The sequence below is a fragment of the Quercus robur genome, chromosome 6, assembly GCF_932294415.1.
Source record: "Quercus robur chromosome 6, dhQueRobu3.1, whole genome shotgun sequence".
Classification (NCBI taxonomy): domain Eukaryota; kingdom Viridiplantae; phylum Streptophyta; class Magnoliopsida; order Fagales; family Fagaceae; genus Quercus; species Quercus robur.
Window position 1 is genome coordinate 11609747 of NC_065539.1, and position 25983 is coordinate 11635729.

At 42.0% G+C, this 25983-nt stretch overlaps 1 protein-coding gene across 1 annotated transcript; it reads right to left on the reverse strand.

Moving 5' to 3' along the window:
• Positions 1–523: 523 nt before the first annotated feature.
• LOC126689644 (ethylene-responsive transcription factor ERF098-like) lies at positions 524–1442 on the reverse strand. The gene has a single exon (XM_050384868.1). The coding sequence runs from the start codon at positions 1356–1358 to the stop codon at positions 738–740; it is 621 nt and encodes a 206-aa protein (XP_050240825.1). The 5' UTR covers positions 1359–1442; the 3' UTR covers positions 524–737.
• Between the last annotated feature and the right edge of the window lie 24541 nt (positions 1443–25983).

Below are 25983 nucleotides of genomic sequence, written 5' to 3' on the forward strand. Positions count from 1 at the left end.
GCTTTGTGTTATTTTCTTATTTCATTTTGTGCTTATAATGGTTTCAGTTATGAATTTCATAATTTAATATATGAATATTTTGCTTAATATGTTTAAATTTTTTTGGTATTTGTAATGGCTTCAATCTAATAATTAAATAATCGCTGAGGATTGGATAAGATCCCTTGTTACATCAATTTTGCATGCCTGAAAATATTGGTAGGCCACCATTAGAGTAATGGTTCATGTGGAGTAATTCATAATGGCTTAGAGGATTAGTTTATATGAAAATTAGGCTAGAAATAATGACAGAAGATTAATTTATATTTTCGCTTGTTGAATTTCATATGTTTTTCGCTTGTTGTTCGTTGGGATTGACTTTTGGTGTGTTAAACTATAAATTTATTTATTTATTTATATAACAATGATGCTTAGTGCTCGCAAACAAAGACGAAAGCATAAATAGCAATGAAAGCTGCGAAATCAGAGTATTTGGCTCCAACATTGGTGCCCACATTTGAGCCCCTTTGTCGGTTTTATTTTTTATTTTTTATTTTTTTTATAAATTGAATTTCATATGATTTCCCGCTCTAATAACAAGTGGAAATTTTTTAAAAATAAATCAATAAAAGAACCGTTATTTCGACTCTAAATTATGGACGAAATGGGCATGAATTACTACGAAGATCAGAGCATCCTTTTTCCTAAAGTCTACATCATCCGATGCTCCATCTGATTTCCCTCTCTAATAACATGGGCTAATCATTCAAATCCTTCAACAACTGGTCAAGTTCCTCCGACGTAAGCCAATCCGAAAGCTCACTGTCTTCGTCACTGCTCTCTACCACTTCCACAGTCTGTGCCTTGCTCTCAATCATTGTCTCCGCATTAACATTTGGATTTTCTTCATGCTGATCTTGTTCGACTTCGCTTTGCTTTCCCACATAGTCTGACATTGGAAAATTAAGCTTAGCTCTGGGTCCGCGGAACTCGATGGCAGCCTTATCATAAGCCCTGGCAGCCTCCTCCGCCGTCAGGAACGTACCTAGCCACTTGCGCTTCGCTTCCCTCGGGTCTCGAATCTCAGACGCCCATTTCCCCCAAGGCCTCTGCCTCACTCCCCTGTATCTCTTCTCATTGTCATTCTTCATCTTCTTCTTCGAGCTCCTCTTGCTGGTTGATGGCAATGAGGACGTAGCAGCATCAGGCGGGACCGGTTGTTGTTGCAGTAGTTGATGGTGTTGTGGGGTCAGACCTTGAATGCCGTCAGTGACAACGTGCTTGAGAGCTGAGACCAAAATGTCTTGTTCTTGTTCCTCTGTTATTCTTGCCCTCCATGGACACCACCTATAAATCTTGCTTGCATTAAAACCATACATCACGTATTGGCTTTTGGAATTCGGACAAAATGATAAACTTTCCCTTTTGGAATGAGAGAGAGATGTAAGAGAGTTTCGTGAGTTTCGAGTTTCGATTCGAAAGCGGCGATGCTGCGCAAAAGATTTATATAAGTAACGGATTGGTAATGTCCACTGTACTTTTGTCGGCCTGTACGCTGTGCCAACGCGGAGCATCTTTTGCTGTTGGAAATTCAATGTGGCCCGCAGTTGTTTCTTTCATAGGTGTGATGGGGAGCAAAGTTGAGTAAAGTTCACAACCTGTTACTGTCATACGTAAAAATACTCCTACATGTTAACAGGCAAGACTTTGAAAAAGTCTATACACAATTTATTTGAGAAGTTTTTTTTTTTTTTTTTTTTTTTTTTTCCTTTCCCTGGTAATAGTCAATAATTTAGATTCTGTTTAGTAGATAAGTTCATACTCACATTTTCAGTTTTTAAACAACTTTATACATATTTCTACACACTTTTTCATTCATACATATTTCAAAAAATTACAAATAACATTACTCAAATACTAATTCAAATTAGCATGCTAACTCACATATAGACCAACCATAATTTTCAATTTAAATGATGTTTCATGTTAATTAAATTGAAAATGTTGTAGTCTCTTGTTGCATCCATGCATAACTCAATTTGTAAACGGATAAAACTTAAAAAAAGTCTAAAAATCTATTTAAATACTACTTATTACTAAAATTGAAAATTTATTATTAAAAATATTATAACAAAATAATTTTTAAATTATGAATAACACTTGTGGGATCCAGTTTGAATGTTACATTTACTTTATTAAAAAACTTGTCAGTTCCAAATGCATGAAGCCCAAAAAATAAAAAAATAAAAAAAAACGCAACCGCGGGGGGCATTCGCTGTCCAAACTCACACCACATCACAAAACAGAAAAAATTCCTGTCTTTTTTTTTTTTTTTAAGTCAGCACTGAGGCATAGATTTTGGCCGTATATTAGAGTCAAAGCATAGCCTTTTTTATTCTAGTACTCGGACGATGGGACCACATAGTATATTATATATGTTTGCGGTTTGACAGAGGAGCATCCCATCCAATCGTCTGAACTCTAAAAAGGTCAAACTACATGTTTTTTTATTTTTTTCCCTTGACCAACAGTGACCTCGGAAAGCCCAAATCCTAAATCCGTCCGAGTATTTTTCTTTCTTTGGCCGTATATGGTATGCTATTTTTGAAATAGTTTAATAATCGCCCCGGAACATTATTCTTATTTCCAGTGGCGACTTTAAGAATTATCTTAAAATCAAAACATAGTCTTTTCGATTCAAGGACTGGGATGATGGGACAACATAGTATATTATATATGTTCGCGGGTTGACAGAGGAGTATCCATCAAGCCAACTGTCTTCTTCCAAACCGTCTAAAATCTACAAAAGTCAAACTACATTTTTTTCCTTTGACCAACAGTGACCTCGAACAGCCCAAATCCTAAATCCGTCCGAGTATTTTTCTTTCTTTGGCCGTATATGGTATGCTATTTTTGGAATACGTTAATAGTCTCCTCGAAACAACATTCTTATTCTTACTGCCGGTCCTAATAATTATTTTAAGGGTGATCATTAAAAAACTTAAATTATTCAAAATTTAATAAAAAAATAATTTGAATATATCAATGTAAATAAAAAAATGCAAATGCATAAAATATTATAATTTTTTCTATTAACAACGAGAATAAGAAAAAAAAAGACTAATAAAAGATAAAGTGCAAATTGAAAATGCTAATATAAAAGTAATAAAGTGAGCACAACAATTTCATAACAAATTTTATGCAACAAGTTGTTAGCCTATTATTAGTGGGTAAAACATATCAATATTGAACCCCAATTAGAATTAGTAATAGCCTAACACATAAGATTTATTATGAAAATGTTGTGAATATATTTATTGAACTCAAATTCTTATGAGTCTCAAGTAAAAGTATTCAATATTTTTATTAGGGTGGTTAAAATAGGTTAATTTAGTAAATAATATATATTTTTAAAGTATATGTATACAATATTTTCAAGTTAGGGTGGTCACAAAACATATTAATTTAAAATAATTATTTATATAAAATTTTTTTTTCATATATAATTTTTTTTTTTGACAAGTGAGGGTGGTCCTAGGTCCGCCCTCACATACAAGTAGAGCCGCCAATGCTTGCTCTTCAATATTTTATCTAAAACACTATTTTTTTTGCCACTACTTTGAATGGATTCTTATTAATTGATAAAGTTTTTTTTTTTTTTAATTAAATAAGTATTTGAATTATGCCCAGGACAAATCAATTGGTGTCTTCACCTAATAATAATTTTTTATAAAAAAGTGGACACCATTGTAGAAGTACGAAATTAAAACGTGTTTAATTTAGCGCTTATAATCACAATTAATTTCATTTATGGGTTTAGTGTAATCCACAATGGGAGATTTGTATAAAAACCAAACAACTTTTTACCAATGAAATAGTACTAAAGATTTTATTCCTCTAACTTTACTGTTACATTCCTCACTGTGTGTGGGGGCCAGTTAGCTAGAAGGTACTGTTAAAACTGTACATATTGGGCCTATGGCTCAGTCTGAGGATATTTACTTATCTGAGGATGGTCAAATAATGTTATTATGGAAATGGTAGAAGAGGAAGAGATAAGGATTGTACATGATAGTCCAAAAGATATCCGAGGAGAAAAGTCATATCGGAAATGTGGATCCGAGATCAATAGGAATGTCCTATCGTCTTGAACATCCTTCAAAGTTGCATCACAGTTAGAAGTCAAACATTGGATAGGAGAGGAATAGAGGAAGGCAATAAATATCTACAAAAGCTGCTACCGCCACATTAAATGCATCCCAGCTAACTCTCTAGCCACATTAATATGGAGGTGATACCTGAACAGTGGTAAAGCAGCCTTATAACTACTAGTTGAAGGTTCTGGGAGATGTTAGATGGGATAAGAAGGAGTTCCTAGAATCTAACTTTCACGTGTATGGTGGGGATGATGCCAAAAATTATAGTATATAGCATGAAAAAGAGAATAGAAAAAGAGATCGATAACAAAGAAATCTTTGTAATAATATGTAAAAAAAACTCTTGTAACCTTGATCATCAACTTGACATTATAACAGAGCTCCTCGGACTATACTGAGGACAAATTTTCTTACCTTACTTGTGTTTGATTCTCTTAAATAAACAACTATTACTGTCTTTCTTACTGAATAGAACTAGTTCTTTCACCCACACTCTATAAATTCATTGTTTGGGCTTATTGGGCCAAAACCCAATCCTATATTGGGTCAAATCCAAATTTAGTGCTTACACTGTGTATCTCTCCTCTCTCTTTTTTCTCTCAAAATCTCCAAAAATGACCATTTGCGATTTCTGCCCATCTCTTTCTTTTTATACTTCCGTAGTTCTCCTTTTTCATCTTTATCCATTACTTTATTTACCTCATTTTCTTCTCCAACATGTGCTTTGGCACATGCTATCCTAATTTAATTAGGCAGTTTTCTGTCCTATCAAGCTCTTTTTTTCTCATGGTTATGACGAACAAAGACTTTTGAGACTTCTTGTCTTATTTTGATAAATTATCTATAGCATTAAATGCAAATGTGTCAAGTGGGTTGTTGTAAATCTATAAGGAAGATCCCAAAAATCATCCTTGGATGTCCACGTACACCTCAGAACTATGCCTTGGTAGCTCGGAGCATAGGCTGACATGGGTAGTATGGTCAGAGTGCTTTACCTCAGATGGTTTTTATGGTTATAAATGAATGGATCCAAGTTGATGGGTTTTGTTGGGTCAGAGTCTGAGGTTCAGGTACTTTGGGGAGGTTTCTGCTAACCCTTTGTTTGTATTTTGAGGTATGTGCCCTATGGAGAAACTTTTCAACTTGGAAGGATACATTTTGGGCTTGGCTTTAGCTTACGGCCCAATGCTTATTTGGGCTTTATCAGCCACCTCCACATAACCATAATTTAAAATTATATCATATCTATTAAAAGATATACCTAATATTATACTATATTTTTCCCTCTATTCTATTTAAATACTATTTGTGCGCGCTTGAAATGAGACTGTTGGGCTTGAACTCACTTGGGCTCACAATTTATTTATAAAATGGGTTTCAGGATTTCCTTGAGTCGTTCTCGGCACAAAGACTCAAAGTAATGTTCCTTCTCTCCCTCAATGACTATTTTTTTTTCTCTTTTCTATTTTTTTTTTTTTTTTTTTTTTTCTGAACCTCTTCCTCTTCTCCAACTTCTTCTATTTATAGTTTCAAGTTAGTGGGGAGATCATGATTACTGCAATCATTATTGCAATTAAAGGTCCAATATTATCTGTTTTAAGTGGGTGTTTAGGTGAGAGTGGCATGTAACGATTATGGTCTTGGAACTTGGTTCCAGCTCAGGTGAATTTGCTCGGTAATGATGTTCCCCGAGCATCCTATGGTTCGCCCGGACAAGGTTTATTTGATTGCTCGGGAAATTTTATGCCGAGCACAGTTCAGGATCTGAGGCCCAAAACTCATTCTTTATGAAGGTAGTTTCAAGAAGGGCTTAGGGCGATGGGGCCATACCATTGGGCTTGAGATTAGGGCCCATCTGGGTCGTGGGATCCTGGTGTCATACATTAGCCCTCCCTTGCTTCATATCTGGTTGCCGGGAAGAATCAAGGAACCAGCCGAGCCTTTTGGTCTCGATAGTCCTATGGTCAGGGACTCATGCGGTTATGGTTTCTCATTAATGCTCTTCTCAAAATACGCGTTGTTCCGCGGCGCCAGGTTCAGTTGTCATTATTGCCTGACGGTTTGCAAACCGAAGTGGCGCGCGTGTCGATTATCTTTGGCATTCGCAGGGTCGTTCGTGAATCGCGCCCATTTATTGCTTGATTAAACGTTCCTATGCCCTTTTCTGATCCTATAAATAGCTTCCTTCAGAACATTCTTTCATTTTTTCCACCTCTGATCTTTTGAGCTTACTCTCTGCCGACTACTTCTTTGTGCGTTTACTCACCTGCCCAGAGTTCTTTTCTCCCTTAGAACCTAAAGTAAGTTCTCTTCCCCTTCCTATTCCTTCAAGTTCCATTTCATAGCATTAAGTGTCATAGATGGGTTACTCTTATCTTCTGGAGGCCTCGGCTGCCTTGGCCACCTTTAGGTGCAAGTTTAATATTCCTGATGACGTGGAAGTGGCTTACTGCCACGAGAGTGAAATCGGTCTCCACCGAGGACAAGGCACAACCTTTTTTCCTTTAATGGCAATTTTAGAGGGTGGGGTTAGGTTTCCCGTGAATCCCCTTTTGACAGACACACTTAGGTACTACGGGCTGTGTCCCGACCAGCTTCCCCCCAACTTTTACCTGATAGTTAGCTGCGTTAGTAGGTTGAACCACACCTTTGATTTACAGTTAGATTACCATGATATTAACCATATGTATAGCCTCTGTGGGAACAAAGCTACCAACTATTATCTAAAAACTAGAGATAATCGGGTACGGTTGATATCATGCCTACCTGATTCGAATAGGAACTCCGCTGGGGAGTTTGTCTGGATGTGCGGTAACTGGTTTGCCGGGGAAGTCCCCTGCCCTCTTTCACGGCGTGAAGTGGGTTTGTACCAATCTCTTGATCTAACTGTTCTTCCCCCCCTCTCCCCCCCCCCCCCATTTTTCCTTTTCTTTCCTCTTTATTGAAGTAGATCTTCATTATCGAATATTGATATAACATTTGTTCTTTTGCAGATGGCAAAGTGTTCGTTCCGGACATCAAAACCGTTCACGTAAAAGACATGAACTTCGTCCTCCGTTCCAAGATATTCGTGCACTGGGGCGGACAGCTCCGGGCATCGCACCTGATCCTCGGAGTAGAGCCTGTTTATTCTACCTGGCAGTCCTTCAAGTAGGCATTATTAGTTGATAGTCCACTGCTGTCATATATTGACGTTCAGTACGCGAACTTCTTGCCGTCGAAGCTTACAACAGGGGAGGCAAGGGAGTTCGGAAGGCGCTACACTTGCTCAGACGAGCTAGCTCCTTTGCGGGATGAGTCTGCGGAACGCGTGTCTCGGCGTCTTCGAGAGTTAGCTTACGAGGCTATTCAGCAAGAGGACCCTGCTCAAGAGCAAGCGCAGCCCGAGAACCCTGTTGCGGAGCCCGATCATCCAACGATTGAAGCGATCGGCTTGTCGGCTGCAGATACCCACCCCAGCGAAAACATGGTGTCAAGGATGGTTATGACTATTGATCGCTTCGTGCTTGGTGCACGGCAACCTACCCAGCCCCCACCTTCTCAAGGTCAGAGCCAGGTGCCTCACCCTCTACCCTCTTCTCAAGCTGGACGAGCCCGGAAAAAACAGAGGGTTGCCGATCAACCATCTACGGGTCTGGGAGATGCTGCCATCCAGACTCCTCCCCAGCCAACAGGGGGCATCGTTATTCACAAGCCGTAGACCCAGGTCGGTCTGGGAGTTGTGTCCTCCTCCCAAGCCTCACTAGTGTGGAAGCCCAAATTTTTGCTGGACGGCAAGGCTTTACCTTCAATCGCCTGTATGCGGATGTGGGAGAAAGGCGAGGGTGGTCGCATTACCCAAACCCTGGCCGAGAGTCCTCTTCTTCCCGACGACGTGCATGCCTTCGAGAAGGGGTCGGAAAAGTCCGTAGGGCAGCAGTTAGAGTGGCATGCTATTGCGGTAACTCCTTATTTGTCTATTACTTTCCATACATTCGTTTTTACTTTCGTACTAACTTCTGTGATTGCCAGGCCGCTTAATTGGCTCACATACTGGTTGGCCGTGTACGAGATCTTGCCGAGGAGGTTGATCGTGAGAAGGGGGTGCAAGAGTCAGCTGCCAAAACAGCAAAGGAAAAACTAAAGGCAGCTGAATCTGCCGAGAAGAAGGCCGCTGCCGCGGAGAAGAATAGAGCGCTGGCAGAGAAGAGATGTTCTGAGCTCCTAGCTAAGCAGAATGAAACAGACGTGAAGCTAGTTGAAGCCATTAGCCTCAACACCTCTCAAGTCGAAGAGCTAATCGACCTGAGGGCAGCCCTAGAGGCCTGCGAGCAGAAATGGTACAATGAGGGATTCGTCGATGTCGAGAAATCTGCGGAACCGGTGGTGGCCCAGGCTCGAAAGCTGGGTTTTGAGGTTGGGTGGTTTACCGCTCTTCAAGCTCTAGGAGTTCCCGAGGATTCCCCCCTAAGAGACCCCGGCCAAATTCCCTTCCCGAGCACCATTACTGCCGTGCTGGATCCATCGTTGGCCGCTGAGGAGGAAGAAACGACAAGCATGAGGGAGCTGGTGGAACAGATTGATGCTCATGCCGAGCCAGATGAGATGGAGGCCACCAGTATCCTAACTGTACAAGACCTTCTCGATGAAGACTCACATTATCTCGTGACCGACCAGTAAGAAGTGACAAATCCAACCCGGCCCTCCACCTGATTATTTGTCGTCCAGCTTTTCATGCTTTTACTTATTTTTATAGCATTTTTACTTTATTTTATTATTGGTATATTTGCCTATGTCACCAGGTTGTGGTGGTTGAACAATTTCCTCATTTCGCGGGGATGACCCGTAAACAATTACCGAGTTTTGGCGATGAGATATTAACTCTGCTTTTTAATCATGCTTTTAACTTGTTGAATGATTTTCTATTCATTTGTGTGTTTGCTTAGAGTATGTCTGTGGTTTCTTATTCTGTAGTAAGTCGGGCCGAGAGCTGCCCGTTCGGTTAAATCATGCCTTAATATATCGCATTCATATAATGGGGTTTAGTTTTCCCCGACCGTAAACGGCATGATGCCCCAAATCCTGTTGCACGGTGTTTGGATAATTCGAGAATGAAATTGCAATTAGTGTTTGTAAGGGTGTTAAGGTTTCCATCTGCTCGGCGATTTTAATCGAACCAAGGATGAGGTTTCTGTCCTTAGGATTTTTATTCTTTTGCAACGATAAGGTTTCCACCTGCTCAGTGATTTTAATCGAACCGAGGATGAGGCTTCTGTCCTTAGAGTTTTTATTCTTTTGTAACGATAAGGTTTCCACCTGCTCGGCGATTTTAATCGAACCGAGAATGAGGTTTTTGTCCTTAGAGTTTTTATTCTTTTGTAACGATAAGGTTTCCACTTGCTTGGCGATTTTAATTGAACCGAGGAACATGCAATTCTCTTGATGTGTAATGACGGGATCGAAAACAACATAGACAAGTAACTTCATCATTATCTTGACTTTAGCAAAGTACAAGTTTTGGCTTACACCTCAGTATACGGATGGTCACGGGTAAAACTTCTTTAAGTTGTGGGCATTCCATGGCAGGAGGATCGGCCTCTCGTCGATATCTTCCAGTTAGTAAGCCTCTGCGCCGGCGATGGCGGTAATTCTGTACGGTCCTTCCCACGTTTGTGCAAGCTTCCCTGCAGCTATGTCTCGCATGTTTCCCATGACCTTTCTTAGCACCAACTCCCCGACGCTGAATTCCCTCCCCTTTACATCTTGGTTGTATCTTTGGGCCAGTTTCTGCTGATACTCCGCGAGCCGTATGGTTGCGGCCTCCCGGCATTCTTCTAACCGGTCCAAGCGCTCCGTCATCAGGTCGGCGTTCTGGGCGAGGTTAAACCCTGCGACCCGTGCACTGCACAAGCTCACCTCAGTTGGTATTACGGCCTCCACCCCGTATGTCAAAGAGAGAGGGGTCTCACCCGTGGATCTTCTGGGAGTCGTACGGTAAGCCCATAAAACTTTAGGTAGCTTTTCAACCCATCTCCCTTTTGCCCTGTCCAGCCTCCTCTTCAATTCGTTCAAAATCGTCTTGTTCACTACCTCAGCTTGGCCGTTGCTTTGTGGATATGCCGGAGTTGAATACTTGTTCTTAATGTCGAGATCGCTGCAGAAGGCTCAAAAAGCTTTGCTATCGAACAATAACCCATTGTTTGATACTAGTGAATTCGGTACTCTAAACCTTGTGACTATGTTTTTCCATACAAACTTTTTTACGTCAGTATCACGGATGTTGGCCAAGGCCTCGGCTACCGCCCATTTTGTGAAGTAATCTACAGCCACCAATACAAAACGGCGGTTACCTGTTGGTCGGGGGAAGAGGCCGAGGATGTCTAGCCCCCATTATGCGAATGGCCATGGGTTGCTGACGGGGTTTAGACGACCTGCTGGCTGGTGGATTAGAGGGGCGTGCTTTTTGCATTGTTCACACCTCCGGACATAATCCGCGGCATCCTTCTGCATCTGTGGCCACCAAAACCCCTGGGTCATCGCCCTGTGCGCTAAAGACCGTCTCCCGACATGGCCACCGCACACTCCGTCATGTAACTCGGTTAGAAGTTCGTTCACTTTCTCGGGATGTAGGCATAAAAGGTAAGGGCCTGCGAAAGACCTCCGGTACAGTTTGCGATCTGCCGACAGCCAGTATCGGGGAGCCACTCGACGAATCTTTTTGGCCTCGTTTTCATCGTTTGGAACTTTATCCTCGGCAGGGAAATCTATGATTGGGTTCATCCAGCACGGATTGACCATTGACACCATGGCAACCTCAACCCTGACCTAGTCATATTCACTTTTCACACTAATGCTTGGCTCCCTTATAAGCTCTATTTTGACTAGCCGCGGTGTATCCTCGGTGGCGGATGAAGCCAACGTGGCAAGCGAGTCGGCATGTCTGTTTTCTGTCCGACCTACTTGGGCCACCTTCACTGTCCCGAACCGGCCAATAATCTGCTTAGCTGCACTTAGATAGGTTTTCATCGAAGAGTCCCGAGCTTTGAAGCTTCCTACGATTTGATAAACGACCAGCCGAGAGTCTAAATAAATCTCAATATCCTTTGCGTCTAGATGCAATACGGCCCTCAACCCGGCCAGAAGGGCCTGGTACTCGGCTTTGTTGTTTGAGGCTTTAAATCCATATCTGAAGGAGTGTTCTAGTCGTATGCCCTTCGGGGTGATTATGACAATACCAGCTCCAGCCCCCATAGCATTCGAAGCGCCATCTACAAATACTTTCCATGGACGACTTTCTACATTACAGATTATCTTCCCGTCGTTCTTAGGGGTGAATTCTGCAATGAAATCAGCAAGAACCTGTCCTTTCACCGAGCTTCGCGGTCGGTATCTTATGTCAAACGAACCTAATCGAGTCCCCCATTTGGCAATTCAACTCGTGAAGTCTGATTTTTTTAACAACGACTGCAGGGGATACTCGGTGAGGACGAACACCGTATGAGCCTGAAAGTAATGTGGCAACTTCCTCGTGGCGTGTAACAGTGCTAAAACTAACTTCTCCAGGGGCAGGTATCTCGTCTCGGCATCTACTAAGGTTTTGCTTATGTAATACACTGGCATCTGTACTCCTTGGTCCCTTAGTAACACAGCACTTACGGCATGGTTGGACACTGAGAGGTACATAAACAAATCCTCCCCGGGTTCTGGGGCCGTTAACATAGGCGCTTTTGCCAAGTATTCCTTCAGCTCTCGAAAAACCTCGTCACATTCCTTGTCCCAATGAAACCCCTTCCACTTTTCCAGAAGTTGATAAAATGGTCTGCAGCGATCAGCGAATTTGGAGATGAATCGGTTTAGGGCGGCTAACATCCCGGTTAGCACTTGCACTTCCTTGGGATTGCTTGGCGGTCTGAGGCGATTCATGGCCTCTATCTGGTCGGGATTGGCCTCTATCCCTCGAGTAGAAATCAGATTACCCAAGAACTTGCCAACCCCCATACCGAAAGTACACTTCTCGGCGTTCAGGCACAACTTATGTTGCCGGAGTATCTCAAATACTCCCCGGAGGTCTTCTGTATGTTGTGACTCCTTTCTACTTTTTACCACCATGTCGTCAATGTATACTTCAACTGTGCACCCAATTTTCTCTCGGAACATCCTCGTCATCATCCGTTGGTATGTGGCTCCACCGTTCTTCAATCCAAACGGCATGACCTCGTAGTGATAGTTTGCACTCGGGGAGATAAATGGTGTCTTTTCTCGGTCCTCGGGGGCCAAGGCAATCTGGTGGTATCCCTGAAAAGTATCCAAGAAACTCATCCTCGGGTGCCCATACGTGACGTCTACTAGTTGGTCAATCTTGGGCATTGAGAATGGATCTTTGGGACATGCCCTGTTCAAGTCTGTGAAATCTACACAAACTCTCCATTTACCGTTCTTTTTCTTCACTATCACTATATTCGCTAACCATCTCGGGAAGAATATTTCTCTTATCACTCCTGCTTTCTTCAGCCTCTGGACTTCCAAGTTCACCGCGTCAACATGCTCCTTCGATGCTCTTCTCGGTTTTTGCTTTTTCGGGGGGAATGATGGGTCCACGTTAAGCTTATGGACAATGAACTCGGGATCTATGCCGGGCACTTCATACGGGCTCCAGGCAAAAACATCTATGTTCTGCAAAAGGAACAACAACATCTCTACCTTTTCTTGGTCATTCATGCTTGTGCCTATTTGGAAATACCTGTCAGTATCCGAAAAAATTCTAACCTTCAAAACCTCCTCGGCAATGTCCGCCCCCGTTTCCCCTTGGGGCTTCTGTAATTGCTATAAAGTTTCTCTTTCGGTCTCTTCCGCTTGTCCGAGCTGTTCACTTTTCCACCTGACCGCGGCGACAAGACACTGCCTAGCCACTCGTTGGTTCCCTCTCACCACGGCGACTCTATACTCAGTGGGAAATTTTACTTTCACGTGCAGGGTGGACGGAACGGCCTTCATTGCGTGAATCTACGGCCTTTCCAGGATTGCAGTGTACGATGAGAATGATCGAACTACTATGAAGGTCACTATTACTTCCTTGCCTTCCATGTCCACCGAGAGAGAAATCTGACCTTCGGGAATCACGACTCTCCCGTCAAACGAGACCAGCGACGTGTCATACTTCGCCAAATCCTGATTCTTCAATCCGAGCCCTTCAAACAGATCTGGGTACATAACGTCGGCCCCACTTCCTTGGTCTATCATCACTCTTTTCACCAAGAACCTGCTTATCCGAGCTGTTACTACCAACGCATCATCATGAGGTTGGATTGTCCCTTCAAAGTCTTCTTCACCGAACGAGATGGTTAGCCGATCAACTTTCATCTTCTTCTCGGGTGAATCTCTTTCCGTGCAAGCCACTGTCAATACCCTTTTAGTTGCTGCCGTACCTCTCAGGGCAGCGTGGATGACTTCGATCACTCCCAGCGGTGGTGGGAGGGGATTCCTTTTCTGTTGAACACCCTGGTCGGCGTCTCGGTCAGCGGAGTCCACTACAAACTCTTTCAGATACCCTGCTTTTACTAGCTGCCCGAAATGATCTTTTAGTACCCGACACTGCTCGGTGGTGTGCCCTTTGTCCCTATGGTATGTGCAATACAAGTTTTGGTTCCTCCAAGATGGGTCACCTCCCATTTTGTTTGGCCACCTGAAGAACGATTCGTTCTTAATCCGATCTAAGATTTTGTGCACAGGCTCTTTGAACGCCACATTAACTCCTTCAATTTGCACCTCTGGTTCCTGTATCCTGAAATCTTTTTTCGGTCTTGCCGGCATAATGCCCTGCCGAGATCTCCCAAGTAACGGTGCTTTCCCCTTATTCTACAGCTGATCATCTTCCAGGCGTTTGTACTCCTCAATGCGTCTCATAGGTTGCCTCATATCCTTGGGAGGTCTTTTTGTCAATGACTCCCGCAATTCAAAGTCTTCGGGGAGCCCCATCCTGAAGGTGCTCGCCGCTATCTTCTCATTTCCTCCACCAATCTCGTTGTAGAGTTCCCAGTACCGGCTGACATAACTCTGAAGGGTTTCTCCGATCCTCATCTTTCCACCGGCTGCGGCACTCGGCTACATGTCACGAATCTACTGCCGAACTCTTGGATCAGCTAGGTAAAGCTACAAATGAAGCCTTTTCGTAACCCATTGAACCATCTCAGAGTCGTGGATCCGAGACTAGAGGGGAATACCTTGCACATCAACGCATCATTGTGTGCATGCAAGGACATTATGTGGATATAATGACTGACATGCTCCACAGGGTCTGTCTTCCCATCGTAGGAATTGAATGGCGGTCGTGTAAATCTACTCGGCATAGGGGCCCGTTTAATTTCGTCGGAGAATGGTGACCGAGCAGCCCTTCGTAAGAATTGGCTCATGGCGTCCATGGCAGCATTGTGGGGTCGCCGTTCCTCTGGCGAATCCGATCCTTGGTCATCGTATCCATGCGACTGTGAACGGTTCCGGTGATGACGTGTCTCTTGGGAGTGTGAGTGATTCCTATGCCGGCGTGATTCTTGAGAGGGTGACCGGTTTTGGAATCGTTGTGTACCGGATTGGCTAGAGCCCTCTTCGCCCCAATTTCTCGTGCTATCATTTCTCCTTTGCGGTGGTTGCGGTCCCTTTCTTGGCGTTGACCCCTTGCTTCTAGCTCTAGATCCATTACCAGTTTTCGCAACCGCTCCAGCTCTCGGTCTCTATCATCATAATGCCCGTGTGCCGAGACACCTGACACCGTTCGGCGGGTTTGATCCGACCCTTCTTCCCGGCCAGACCCTTCTTCTCCTCGGAGGCGCTACCTATCCTCACGCCCTTTCTGCCTTCTTTCCCGCCATGCCGATCCCCGAGAAGATCCTACGGAACCGCTCTGGGCCAGCCCTCCCGAATGCCCCTCGGACATTTCCCTTGTTTGAGTCTCAGTCGAACCACAGCTTCGTAGGAGAGCCCCACGGTGGGTGCCAATTGTGCGCGCCTGAAATGAGACTATTGGGCTCGAACTCACTTGGGCTCACAATTTATTTATAAAGTGAGCTTCAAGATTTCCTACTTTGGGTCGTTCTCGGCACAGAGACTCAAAGTAATGTTCCTCCTCTCTCCCTCAATGACTATTTTTTTTTTTTTTTTTCTGAACCCCTTCCTCTTCCCCAACTTCTTCTATTTATAGCTTCAAGTTAGTGGCGAGATCATGATTACTGCCATCGTTAGTGCAATTGAAGGTCCAATATTATCTGTTTTAAGTGGGTGTTTAGGTGAGAGTGGCATGTAACGATTATGGCCTTGGAACTTGGTTCCAGCTCAGGTGAATTTGCTCGGTAATGATATTCCCCCAACATTCTTTGGTTCGCCCGGACAAGGTTTATTTGATTGCTTGGGAAGTTTTATGCCGAGCACAGTTCAGGATCTGAGGCCCAAAACTTGTTCTTTATGAAGGTAGTTTCAAGAAGGGCTTAGGGCGATGGGGCCGTACCATTGGGCCTGAGATCAGGGCCCATCTGGGTCTTGGGATCTTGGTGCCGTACACTATTTCTTTATTTTTCACAAGAAATGTATAAGTTCCTGCTATATAAGTTACTATTCATTTTAATAAATATTTATGTTATAATTATTACAAATTTTGTTACATAAATTTACAAATTAATGAGTTAATTTAAAACAATAAAAAAATTGTTTAAAAATTTATATTGCATCCAGTCACCTTAATTTGACTCTATATATATATATATATATATATTTATATATATATCAGGAAAAACAAAAGGTATTTATCTCTTAAAATTACAAAGTAGAAGATTCTTTTTGTTGTGAATTTAACATTTAAAATAACATACAAAGAAGTTGAAGATGAGGTTGCATTACATTAACCATATTTATATTTCAAGAGCTTTATAACTCAATTGGTTGACATATCCTAATGTTTCCAATAAAAAAAATTTTGGTGTTCAAATCCCCCACCTCTATTATAATTTTTGAATTATATATAAAAAAAAAAACCATATTTAACTCCAATGTGTGGTTTCTATTATACACTAAATTCATAATTCTTTTTTATGAATTAAATATATTCAATCATTAAATAAATATGTCTGAGTTATACAATAAAATTTTAGAATATCTTTACAAAAAGTGAAGAGTCGATCTATTATAAATCAAAATAAAATAAAATAAAAGATTATACTGATCACTCACTACATTTTAAAATAAAGATTGTGTTAACGAGCACATGTGAACAAATTTTTAAAAAAATTTCCAACAATTTTTTTTTTTACAGTTTTATCTCTTTCTTTTTTTTTAATTGTATAAATACTATTTGGAGTCTTTTTTGACTTCTTCTGTCATTTTCCTTTTTTCACCTTAAGAAATACCCGTCGGTGCTTATTTACATCCCTAATGAAACAATTGTGCGATTTTACTATTATCTTAAACTTTCACAAAATGTACTAGTGTCGGAATTAAAAATTTTTAATTGATTGGCAGAATTTACGAGAGGATGCATGGACCAAGTTCGACCTCGTACGTAGCTAGGCCCCGCATAAATCTCAACGAATTAACCTATAACAACTGGATGACATGACATATGAAAGTGTCTACTTTCCAGAATCATCCGAACAAGGACTCGGCTGAGCTGACTGACACTGTCCAAGTGTCTAACCCAGAGTCACTACTTCAAGTGTGAAAGTCAAAACAGTAAAATGGGCTCAAACTAGTCAAATGTCAACGAACTTACCAATAACAACCGGATGACATGGCATATGAAAGTGTCTAATTTTGAAGAATCATCCGAACAAGGACTCGGTCGAGCTGGATGACACTGTCCAAGTGTCCAACATGCCCAGAGTGATCACTACTTCAAAGTGTGAAAGTCAAAACAGTAAAATGGGCCAAACTAGTTTTGTAAGCAATACCAAAATTATAATGCCTCCGACCTTTTTTTTTTTAATAGAAAAAGGCAAATTTATTGAAGAAAATGAACAAGTCATGGTTGCAGAATAATACGTTCATAGGATACCAACCATCTCAAAAACTGAAGACACTCCTCAAACCTAACATTTTATAAAATACTTATTGAACATGATTAGTTAAAGTACGAACATGATTAGTTAAAGTACGTAAGTGAATTCTAGTTAACTCAATTGATAAAGTTTTTGATAATTAATTAAAAGGTTTGAAGTTTAATTCTCGTCTACACAAAAAATTAATTGAATTTTGCAATATATTGAAACGCTATAAATAAATATATAAAATAAAATAAAAAGACTAAATTATAGCTGGTTTATTTGAACAATTAATACCAATTGATTTTTTTTTTACTTTTGGGTCAAGATGATGCTCATTTATCTTTTGCATGTTCGAATATTTCAAATTAAGGTTGTGTTAACGGGCACTGTAAGGTTTCAAATGTGTCAGTTTAATCTTTAAGTTTTTGCTATCATGTTAAAATAGTTCCTATTGTTAGATAATGGATGGAAAATATTGACATGACTAATGGTAATATTAAAATATTATTATTTTTGCCAATTCAGCTGTCTCATCAACAGCCATGTATCCTTAATTTATATAAATAAATAAATAAAAAAGAAAAAGAAATCAGAGGTTTGAATAATAGCATCTGTCTAATTGTTATCACTTGTGAATCTTGCGCCATGAATATCAATGGTTGTAAGTTGTAACAGCCTTGCTTGTTTGACGAAGATTGGGGTCCTGCTCCATGAATCTGGACAGTCGGCTTAGACAATCAAGTAGTTATTGCATATGTTTGTGACAAAGGATTTGGAGGTGGATATGAAATTTTTTTACAAATTACAATCTGGGTAACTATTTAGAGCTACAGTTGAAGGGGAAAAACCAGCCAGAAGATCACACAATGGGTGTGTTGGCAGACTATTCTCTCCCAATACCAACTAAAGATTGGATCTTTTTTTTTATTATTATTAGAAAAATTTTGTATCTTTTTATTTCCATTGCAAATTTGGGTTAGAACCTTCATATGACATAGATCCATATTCTATTTTTGTGATTTTGGTTTTTTTTGGCATCATTACCGTTAGTGCTCTCACTGTGGTTTTATTATTAAGAATAGGACTATTGACATCAAAATTTTATGATGTATTCACAACTGTTTGATTATTCATGATAAAATATTTGTGATCAAATTAATCTCCAATTGATGACGAGGATGATCAGCGAATGAAATCAAGCCACGTGGCAACATCAAATGAAGAAAGCCATATGGCGACGTTAGAAAAAAAGACCTATATGAAAAGTTCTTATTAAATGAAATCCCAAATTAAATTCATAATTCAACTCTCAATAAATGCTGAGAGAAAATTCCAAATTAAATACTATCGAGTTGCCTATAAATAGAGGCTTCACATATGAGGAAAAGGGGGAGAAACTTAGAGAGAAAAACTCTGCTGACACTCAGCCAAAATAAAGAGTTATCTCTAAGTCCAAAAGAGCACCCTTGCTCCCTCAAAATCAAGGCTCATTTCTACTTCTTCAAATCAAAGTAGAGATTTTCCTTCAATTAAGTTCGAGATCAGGCCAATGGCCCTCAACTTCAAATCAAAATTCAAGTACATCCAATCACACATCCAACTTGGAGACATCAAAGTACGATTCAAGATCAAGCTTCATAGTCCTTCGGATCGTAAAGTTACTTGGAGATCGAATCAGAGGAGTTTTATTGCATTCTTTCATTGTAAAGAGTCATACAAAGGATTGTACTCACATATATAAAAATCAATACAAATTGATAATTTGTTACAGTATTTCGTGATCGTGTGATTTATCTTTTACTAAAATTGTGTGTACCAATTTCTGGCACGCCTAGTGGGACCTCTCTACCTCTCATCTCTTTCTCCATCCTAGAAATCTTCAAGTCTCCAATCTACCAAGATCAATGGCCTCGAAGAAGTCTTAGATGCCTAAGAATGCTACCAAGAGCATTGAAGGGTCAATATGCAGCAGTACTTCTACAGGTCTCATGACTCGAAAAAAAGCTAAGGCAATGGAACTCTTCACATCACAAGAAGCCGATGGGAAAACTCCTATCACCAAGCTCGTCAATGCCTCGACTCAACCAAAGACCTTCATCTTCTTGAGCACTTTAGGGGCAGGAAAGCACACCATCGCCAAGAAGGAAAATTTAACATTCACTCTAGAGGACTTAGTGACAGGGGGAAAATCATCCTACTCTGCATTAAAAACTAAGTCAAGCACTACTTCGTGTTTGGGTTCTTCCCCAGGATCCTTTCAAGAGGTTACCTCTTCAATCTTCTCAGGAAGCTCATCTCGTACGATATTCATGTCAACCATGATGACGGAGACTACTATCGTTGATGAAAAGATTGCTGAAATGGGACGTGCCATCGCTAAACTTACCAAGATTGTGGAGGAGATAGACCTTCAAATCGCCACCCTTATGAACAAGCTTGAGGTTCAAAATCAAGGGGAGTCTAGCAATGGCCAATCTCAAACTCAACAACATATGTTGCAAGGGGCTCATACATCCTCTCCAAAGAAGGCTGACAACCAACATGGAAGCTCTACCTTCATCGCTTCTTTATCAGTCCAACAATTGCAAGATATGATAGCAAATACTATTCAAGCTCAATATGGTGGCGCACCTCAGAGTTCTCTTATGTACTCAAAGCCATACACAAAGAGGGTTGACAACTTATGAATGCTTGCAGGCTATCAACCTCCTAAGTTTCAACAGTTTGACGAGAAGGGAAATTCCAAACAACACATTGCCCACTTCGTCGAAACTTGTAACAATGCTGGCACAGAAGGTGATCTCCTTGTGAAACAGTTTGTTCGCTCCTTTCAAGGGAATGCCTTCGATTGGTACACTGATCTTGGGCCTGAGTCCATTGACAGTTGGGAGCAAATGGAAAGAGAGTTTTTGAATCGCTATCACAATACTCGTTGCACAGTGAGCATGATGGAACTAACAAACTTGAGGCAATGGAAGGATGAACTTGTCGTTGACTACATTAACTGTTGGCGCTCATTAAGCCTTGATTGCAAAGATCGCCTTTTAGAAGCATGAATGTGCATCCAAGGTATGCATTGGGGACTACTTTACATCCTTCAGGGGATCAAGCCTTGTACCTTTGAAGAACTTGCTACTCGGGCTCATGACATGGAGCTTAGCTTGTCTAGCCATGGAGAAAAAGGCCTGCCCATTGATAAAGATACAAAGAGAGGTCACAAGTTCTCCAAGTCGACTGTTGAGGAGTCTTTCGCCATCACTACAGAGCCTATTCATTACAAGAAAACCACAAGTCTATCAAAAGAAAAGGAAAGGCGTCGACCCACCTTAAGAGAGATGGAAGAAAGGACTATCCTTTTCCAGACTCTGATGTTTCAGGAATGCTAGATGACCTCTTGGAAAAGAATATGATTAAGCTACCAGAATGCAAAAGGCCAGAAGAAATGGGTCATACAAACGATCCAAAGTACTGCAAATACCATCGAGTTGTAAGTCACCCAGTGGAGAAATGCTTTGTTTTGAAAGATATCATCATAAGGCTTGCAAAGGAGGGTAAAATCCTCTTGGACTTGGATGAAACAGTTGAGTCGAACTATACTGCGTTCACCACTACATCCCCAGCTCTAATAAAGTCACAAACTCCATCAAAGACATGATCACCTTTAGCTTCAACACTGGGGGCATTTGACAAGCATATTCAATTTGAAACAATTGAGCCGTTTCACATGCCATGCTCAGACCCACTGAATGAAGCTAAAAATGAAAGGCAAGCTGATGAATGAAGATGAGAGTTGGGCTTTTGTAACTTGAAAGAAATCTAGGAAGAAATGCAACCCGAAGTCACAAATAATCCACATAGAAAAGCAATATCAAAAGAGCAATCCTAGAAGGCCTCACGAAAAGGTGATAAGGAATCCAAGCAAAGAAGTTCATGACGACAAATTGTTGCAACAAAGAAGCAACTCTCCAATCACCCTTCATGATTTCTTCCCCAAAAGTTATTTCAAGATGAGGATTGATGGCTTGAGAGTTGAAAAGTCGGAAGCATGTGATGAAAAGCCTCAAACTTCCAAAGCATTCAGCAAAAGAGCTTGTCCATATCCTTCTCAAGTGGGAGATTTGGCACTCGCAACATGACGATCATTCAATATGTTGTCCAAGAAGTCTGCATTGAAATGGGGTGGTCCATGTGTTCTCCAAGAAGTTCATAGCAATGGTAACTACCAAATAGGTGACAAAGATGGGCAAATGGTTAGTCCCATAAAGGCAAAACGTCACTAAGTTTGAAAATATGATGTGCTCCTCAGTAAGAGCTTAAACTGCCCACCAATAAAAAAAACGAAAAAAAAAAGACTTGAACTACGTTACGACTTGATCTCTTATTGGGTACGTAGGCAATTGGGTATCACTTGCTAAGTTCAGTCACCAATACATTTAAAAAAAAAAAAAAATCAAATCAAATTACCACTTGAGTATACCAAGGGCAGGTGCACAACCAAAGTCTAGATCAGCTGTTGGACATGCCAGTGATGTCGAAGGAGCAAGCTAGTCAGACGAGTAATTTACAAGGTGGTGCTCATGATCCAAGTGATGAGGACAAACGCCAGAAGATCTACTTGATTAGTTGATCCAATCGCTTGAAGAAAGATAAAGCATATAGAGATTGCAATCCAAGTGAAAGAAAAAGCAAAACATCTACTTGACCACGATCGTTTGAAAATATCAAGCAAGTGGAGCTCGTGACCCAAGTACAGACGAGCGCCAAGAGACGCTGCTAATAGGCTTCCAGAACGACTCTCTTCTTCGCAGCCACTTGAAAATAATCAATCTTGTAGAGGTTACGATCCAAGTCAAAGCGAGCGTTCACAGTCAAGCATGTTGCTTGGTCCAAATGACTTTTCACATCTGACTATACACATGCCCACCATCTAAGCGTAAAAGCCATGCATTAATATTCTTAACTTCTAGTTATTAGGTGTGGCATTGGAGTAGTAAATTTAGGAGCCATGTGTCCTTGCGGTGCTAAGGCTTTAGGCCATGTGTTCAATGCTCCAAGGTTATCTCCACAGGGCTACAACGCTATAGTCACGTAGAAGCAAAAAGGAGACAATTAACAAACCAGTGCTAGTGCTTGTTCTTATATGGTGTCCACTTCAGGTGAATTCGAATCAACACAAGTCGATTGCTTTTGGAGCTTCAAGGATAGCACAACTCCTCCTTTAACTCTGCGTATGCAAATATTCAACATGAAAACATGCGGCTCATAAGGACGTGGTTGGAGTGCCCAAAATCAAATGTAGTTTGTCACAAACTTGCGATGTGGAAACTAAAGAGCTTTAGACGACCTTTACTCTTGGGCATGGGTAAGGATAGGCAAACAAAGCTCACACAGATAGCCGGGAAACAAAGGTAGTCTGATGTCAATGCAAGCGAAAGAGAGTGACTGGTCCTTGAATCGGACGTTAAAGAAGAAAAACTGAGCACTTCAACTTGCTTCTCTTGTGCTGACGCGTGAAGGAGGTTCGGAGATCTCACTACGGTAGCGCCTCCAAATGATGACAATTGGTGTTTGTATCTGGCAACAACAGCTGCGAGATGAAGAACGAAACACACGAAGGGAGCTACACCGATAGTCGCAAGATGAAAGCAGTGAGAGGGCTACGCTGACGAAGCTTACACGCCGATAGCCAAAAGATGAAGGCAGTGAGATGGCTAAGCGGATGAAGCTCTCAGAGACAGCGAGAGGACCGTCGATGCTTGAATCCTTTGAATGTTGAGTCGAAGATTAGAACCCCTAACTCGTTCTGGACAACGGCGAAGCTGCTGGTACTTCAACCCGCAAGGCGTTGAAAGAAGAAGAGCGTAATTCAGAGATGAAACAGAGACTTCACTACGGTATCGCCTCCAAGAAATGATAATTGGTTCTTGAATCCATATGTGGCTATCTCTATGCTCCTGCGCCAACAGCTGCGAGGTGGAGACGATGGATGCGCGAACAAAGCTATCTCTATGCTCCTGCGCCAAGACAAGAAGATCATAACACAGACTAGTTTGGGGCATTGACACAGTGGAGAATTAAAGCAACGTCGATTATGCCACCGCCATGAGAGGATATGATAAGGCTACGATGATAATCACGGAGCTTTGACTAAATCTCAATGCACCAATGAAGCAGATATGGCAACAACGAATGTCACATGCCACAGAAAAGGTGAAAAAACTACATGGAGGAGGGAGCGGCAAGAGTTCTCTAGAGCTGATGAGACAGCATAAGTGATATTGATGCCCAAGCCCACATGAAGCCAAGGTGGGAAGACTACGCAGACGAAGTGAGGAGATGAGCAAGGAAGACATCAAGAGCAACTGGAAGAGGAGGCAAATGAAGACTAAGATGAGAGGATCTGTTGAAGGATGCACCAACGAAGCTCTCGCACTGATGGAAGGATGCGCCGACAAAGCTCTCGCACTGATGGCCGCAAGACAAAGGCAGTGAGAAGGATGCGCGAATGAAGCTTATACACCCCGTGTCCAAGGATGGCAAGAGGATTGCTGTTGCTCGAATATGTTGGACGCCAAGACAAGAAGGACAGGAAGCAGCAACTCGCTTTTGGACACCAAGACAAGAAAGACAGGACGCCACAACTCGCTTTGAACCTTCGCGCCGACTCCTAAAGATAGTTTAGAGACGAACAGGATGACGATGGTAGTTCCAAGAGGAAGCAACTGATGCTTGAACCCATGCCGCAGACTTCAATGCTCTGCGAAAAAGAAAAAAAGAAAACAAATAAGTAAAAGGCAAATGAAGGATAAAAGCAAAGAACATGTTTCTAGGCTGCGCAGAAGAAAGTGGTAGATGACTTCACACCTCCTTTGAGATTTGTCTTCACTTGGAGACCATCAGGTTCACTTTTATAAGTAGGCTAGGCTTTAAGAAAAAGAAAACCCTAGCATCCTAAAGGCTGCCGCTACAACATTGTAATAAACAAAAAAAGAAAAAAAGAAAAAAAAAATGTGTGCAAGGGAAGACAGCTTCAACACCGACATCAGATGATAAATGGGCCGTATGCCTAACTAAGACCATGGAACAATACTCTTTGAAGAAGATAAAATATAAGCCTGACGGGCCTATGGTAATGGGCCTGCTGGATAGGAACTGTTGGGTTGATGTAGAGATGATCCAACGCTCATTTGAAGGCCCATCGTTGAAGGACACAGTAAGAGCCCTTGATCTAAGATCTCTATCGCTCATTGCCTAAAAAAGCCCTAGAATCCCAATATGGAAATCCGAGCACAAGGGCGATTCTAGAAGACACGCACACTGAAAGTAGATCTCCTCTATAAGGAAAAACCTTGCTCACCACGCTCGAAAAGACTTGAAGTAGAGTCCCATATGGAAAAGACTTCTACACCAAGAAGGAAAAGCCGACTCTCTACTACTATAAAAGCCCTAATACCCTCGCAAATCAAGGTACGCAGAATTTACCCTCTCTAGCACTCTAGAGTTGTGAGAATAGTTCTAACTTGACCTTCGGAGAGTATTTGGCCGGCACCACACCGATGCTCTCTAAGGTTTTCGGTTATTTTGTTGTGCAGGTTTGCTTTGAGTCGCGAGTGCTGTGTGACCTATTGGTGATATTTTTGGCATCATCAGTTGGCGCCGTCTGTGGGAAACGTAGCACATTATCGCTTCCTAGACAAAAGAGTTACATGGTACTCACTCGCTCAATGGTGACCACTAACGACGTTCAAGAAGAAGAAGCCCCCACGACTGCTCTTGAGAGATAGGTCAGGACGCTCGCCACAGCCGTGGAGCGCCTTACCAAACAAAACCACGACCTAGAAGAGCAGCTGAACCAGAAAAATGCGGCTCCCAATAACCAAGGAGCAGATCAAGAAGGGACCAGCGCTGAAAGGAGGAATCAAGAAGGACCACAGGCTAGCAACGCCCCAAGCAGACCAGAACGACGAGACACGAGCCTTCCTTCTCTTGCAGATACGGCTCTGCCACCCATCATTGCGGAGATGCAGGCGATAAAGGAATAGATGGAAGTGATGATGAACGCCCTCAAGGGACGAGTGTCCAGTGATCTTGACGACCTTGTCAACAGGACTGACTCGCCATTTACGACAACCATCAACTCCTTCCCCCTGCCAAGTAAGTTCCGCATGCCACATATGGATAGTTATGACGGGATCAAGGACCCTCTAGATCACCTAGAGACCTTCAAGACCCTGATGCACCTTCAGGGAGTAGCAGACGCGATTATGTGCAGGGCCTTTCCTACAACCTTAAAGGGCGTAGCAAGAATTTGGTTCAGCCGGCTAGCACCCAACTCCAACAGCACCTTCAAGGAGCTAAGCGCTCAATTTACTACGCACTTCATCGGAGGACATCGGTATAAGAAGTCCACAGCTTGTTTAATGAATATCAAGCAGCGAGAGGAGGAGACATTAAGGGCCTACATATCACGCTTCAATAAAGAGGGGCTCTCGATTGACGAAGCCGACGACAAGATACTTGTAGCAGCATTCACGAATGGATTGAAGGGGGGTAAGTTTTTGTTCTCCCTATACAAAAATGACTCAAATACCATGTGATAGATGCTTTACAGGGCCACCAAATATATGAACGCTGAAGACGCGCTGTTGGCCCGAGAAGAGAGGCCCAAGAAAAGAAAGAGTCAAGAAGACACCCGACAGGACCAGGGGCGGAAGAAAGGCAGGGTAGGAGACCGAAGGGAGGAGAGACGCCCTAAACCCATGGGGGGAAGATTCACAAGTTTCACCTTGTTAACTGCCCCGATAGACCAAGTTCTAATGCAAATGAAGGACGAAGGGGCCTTG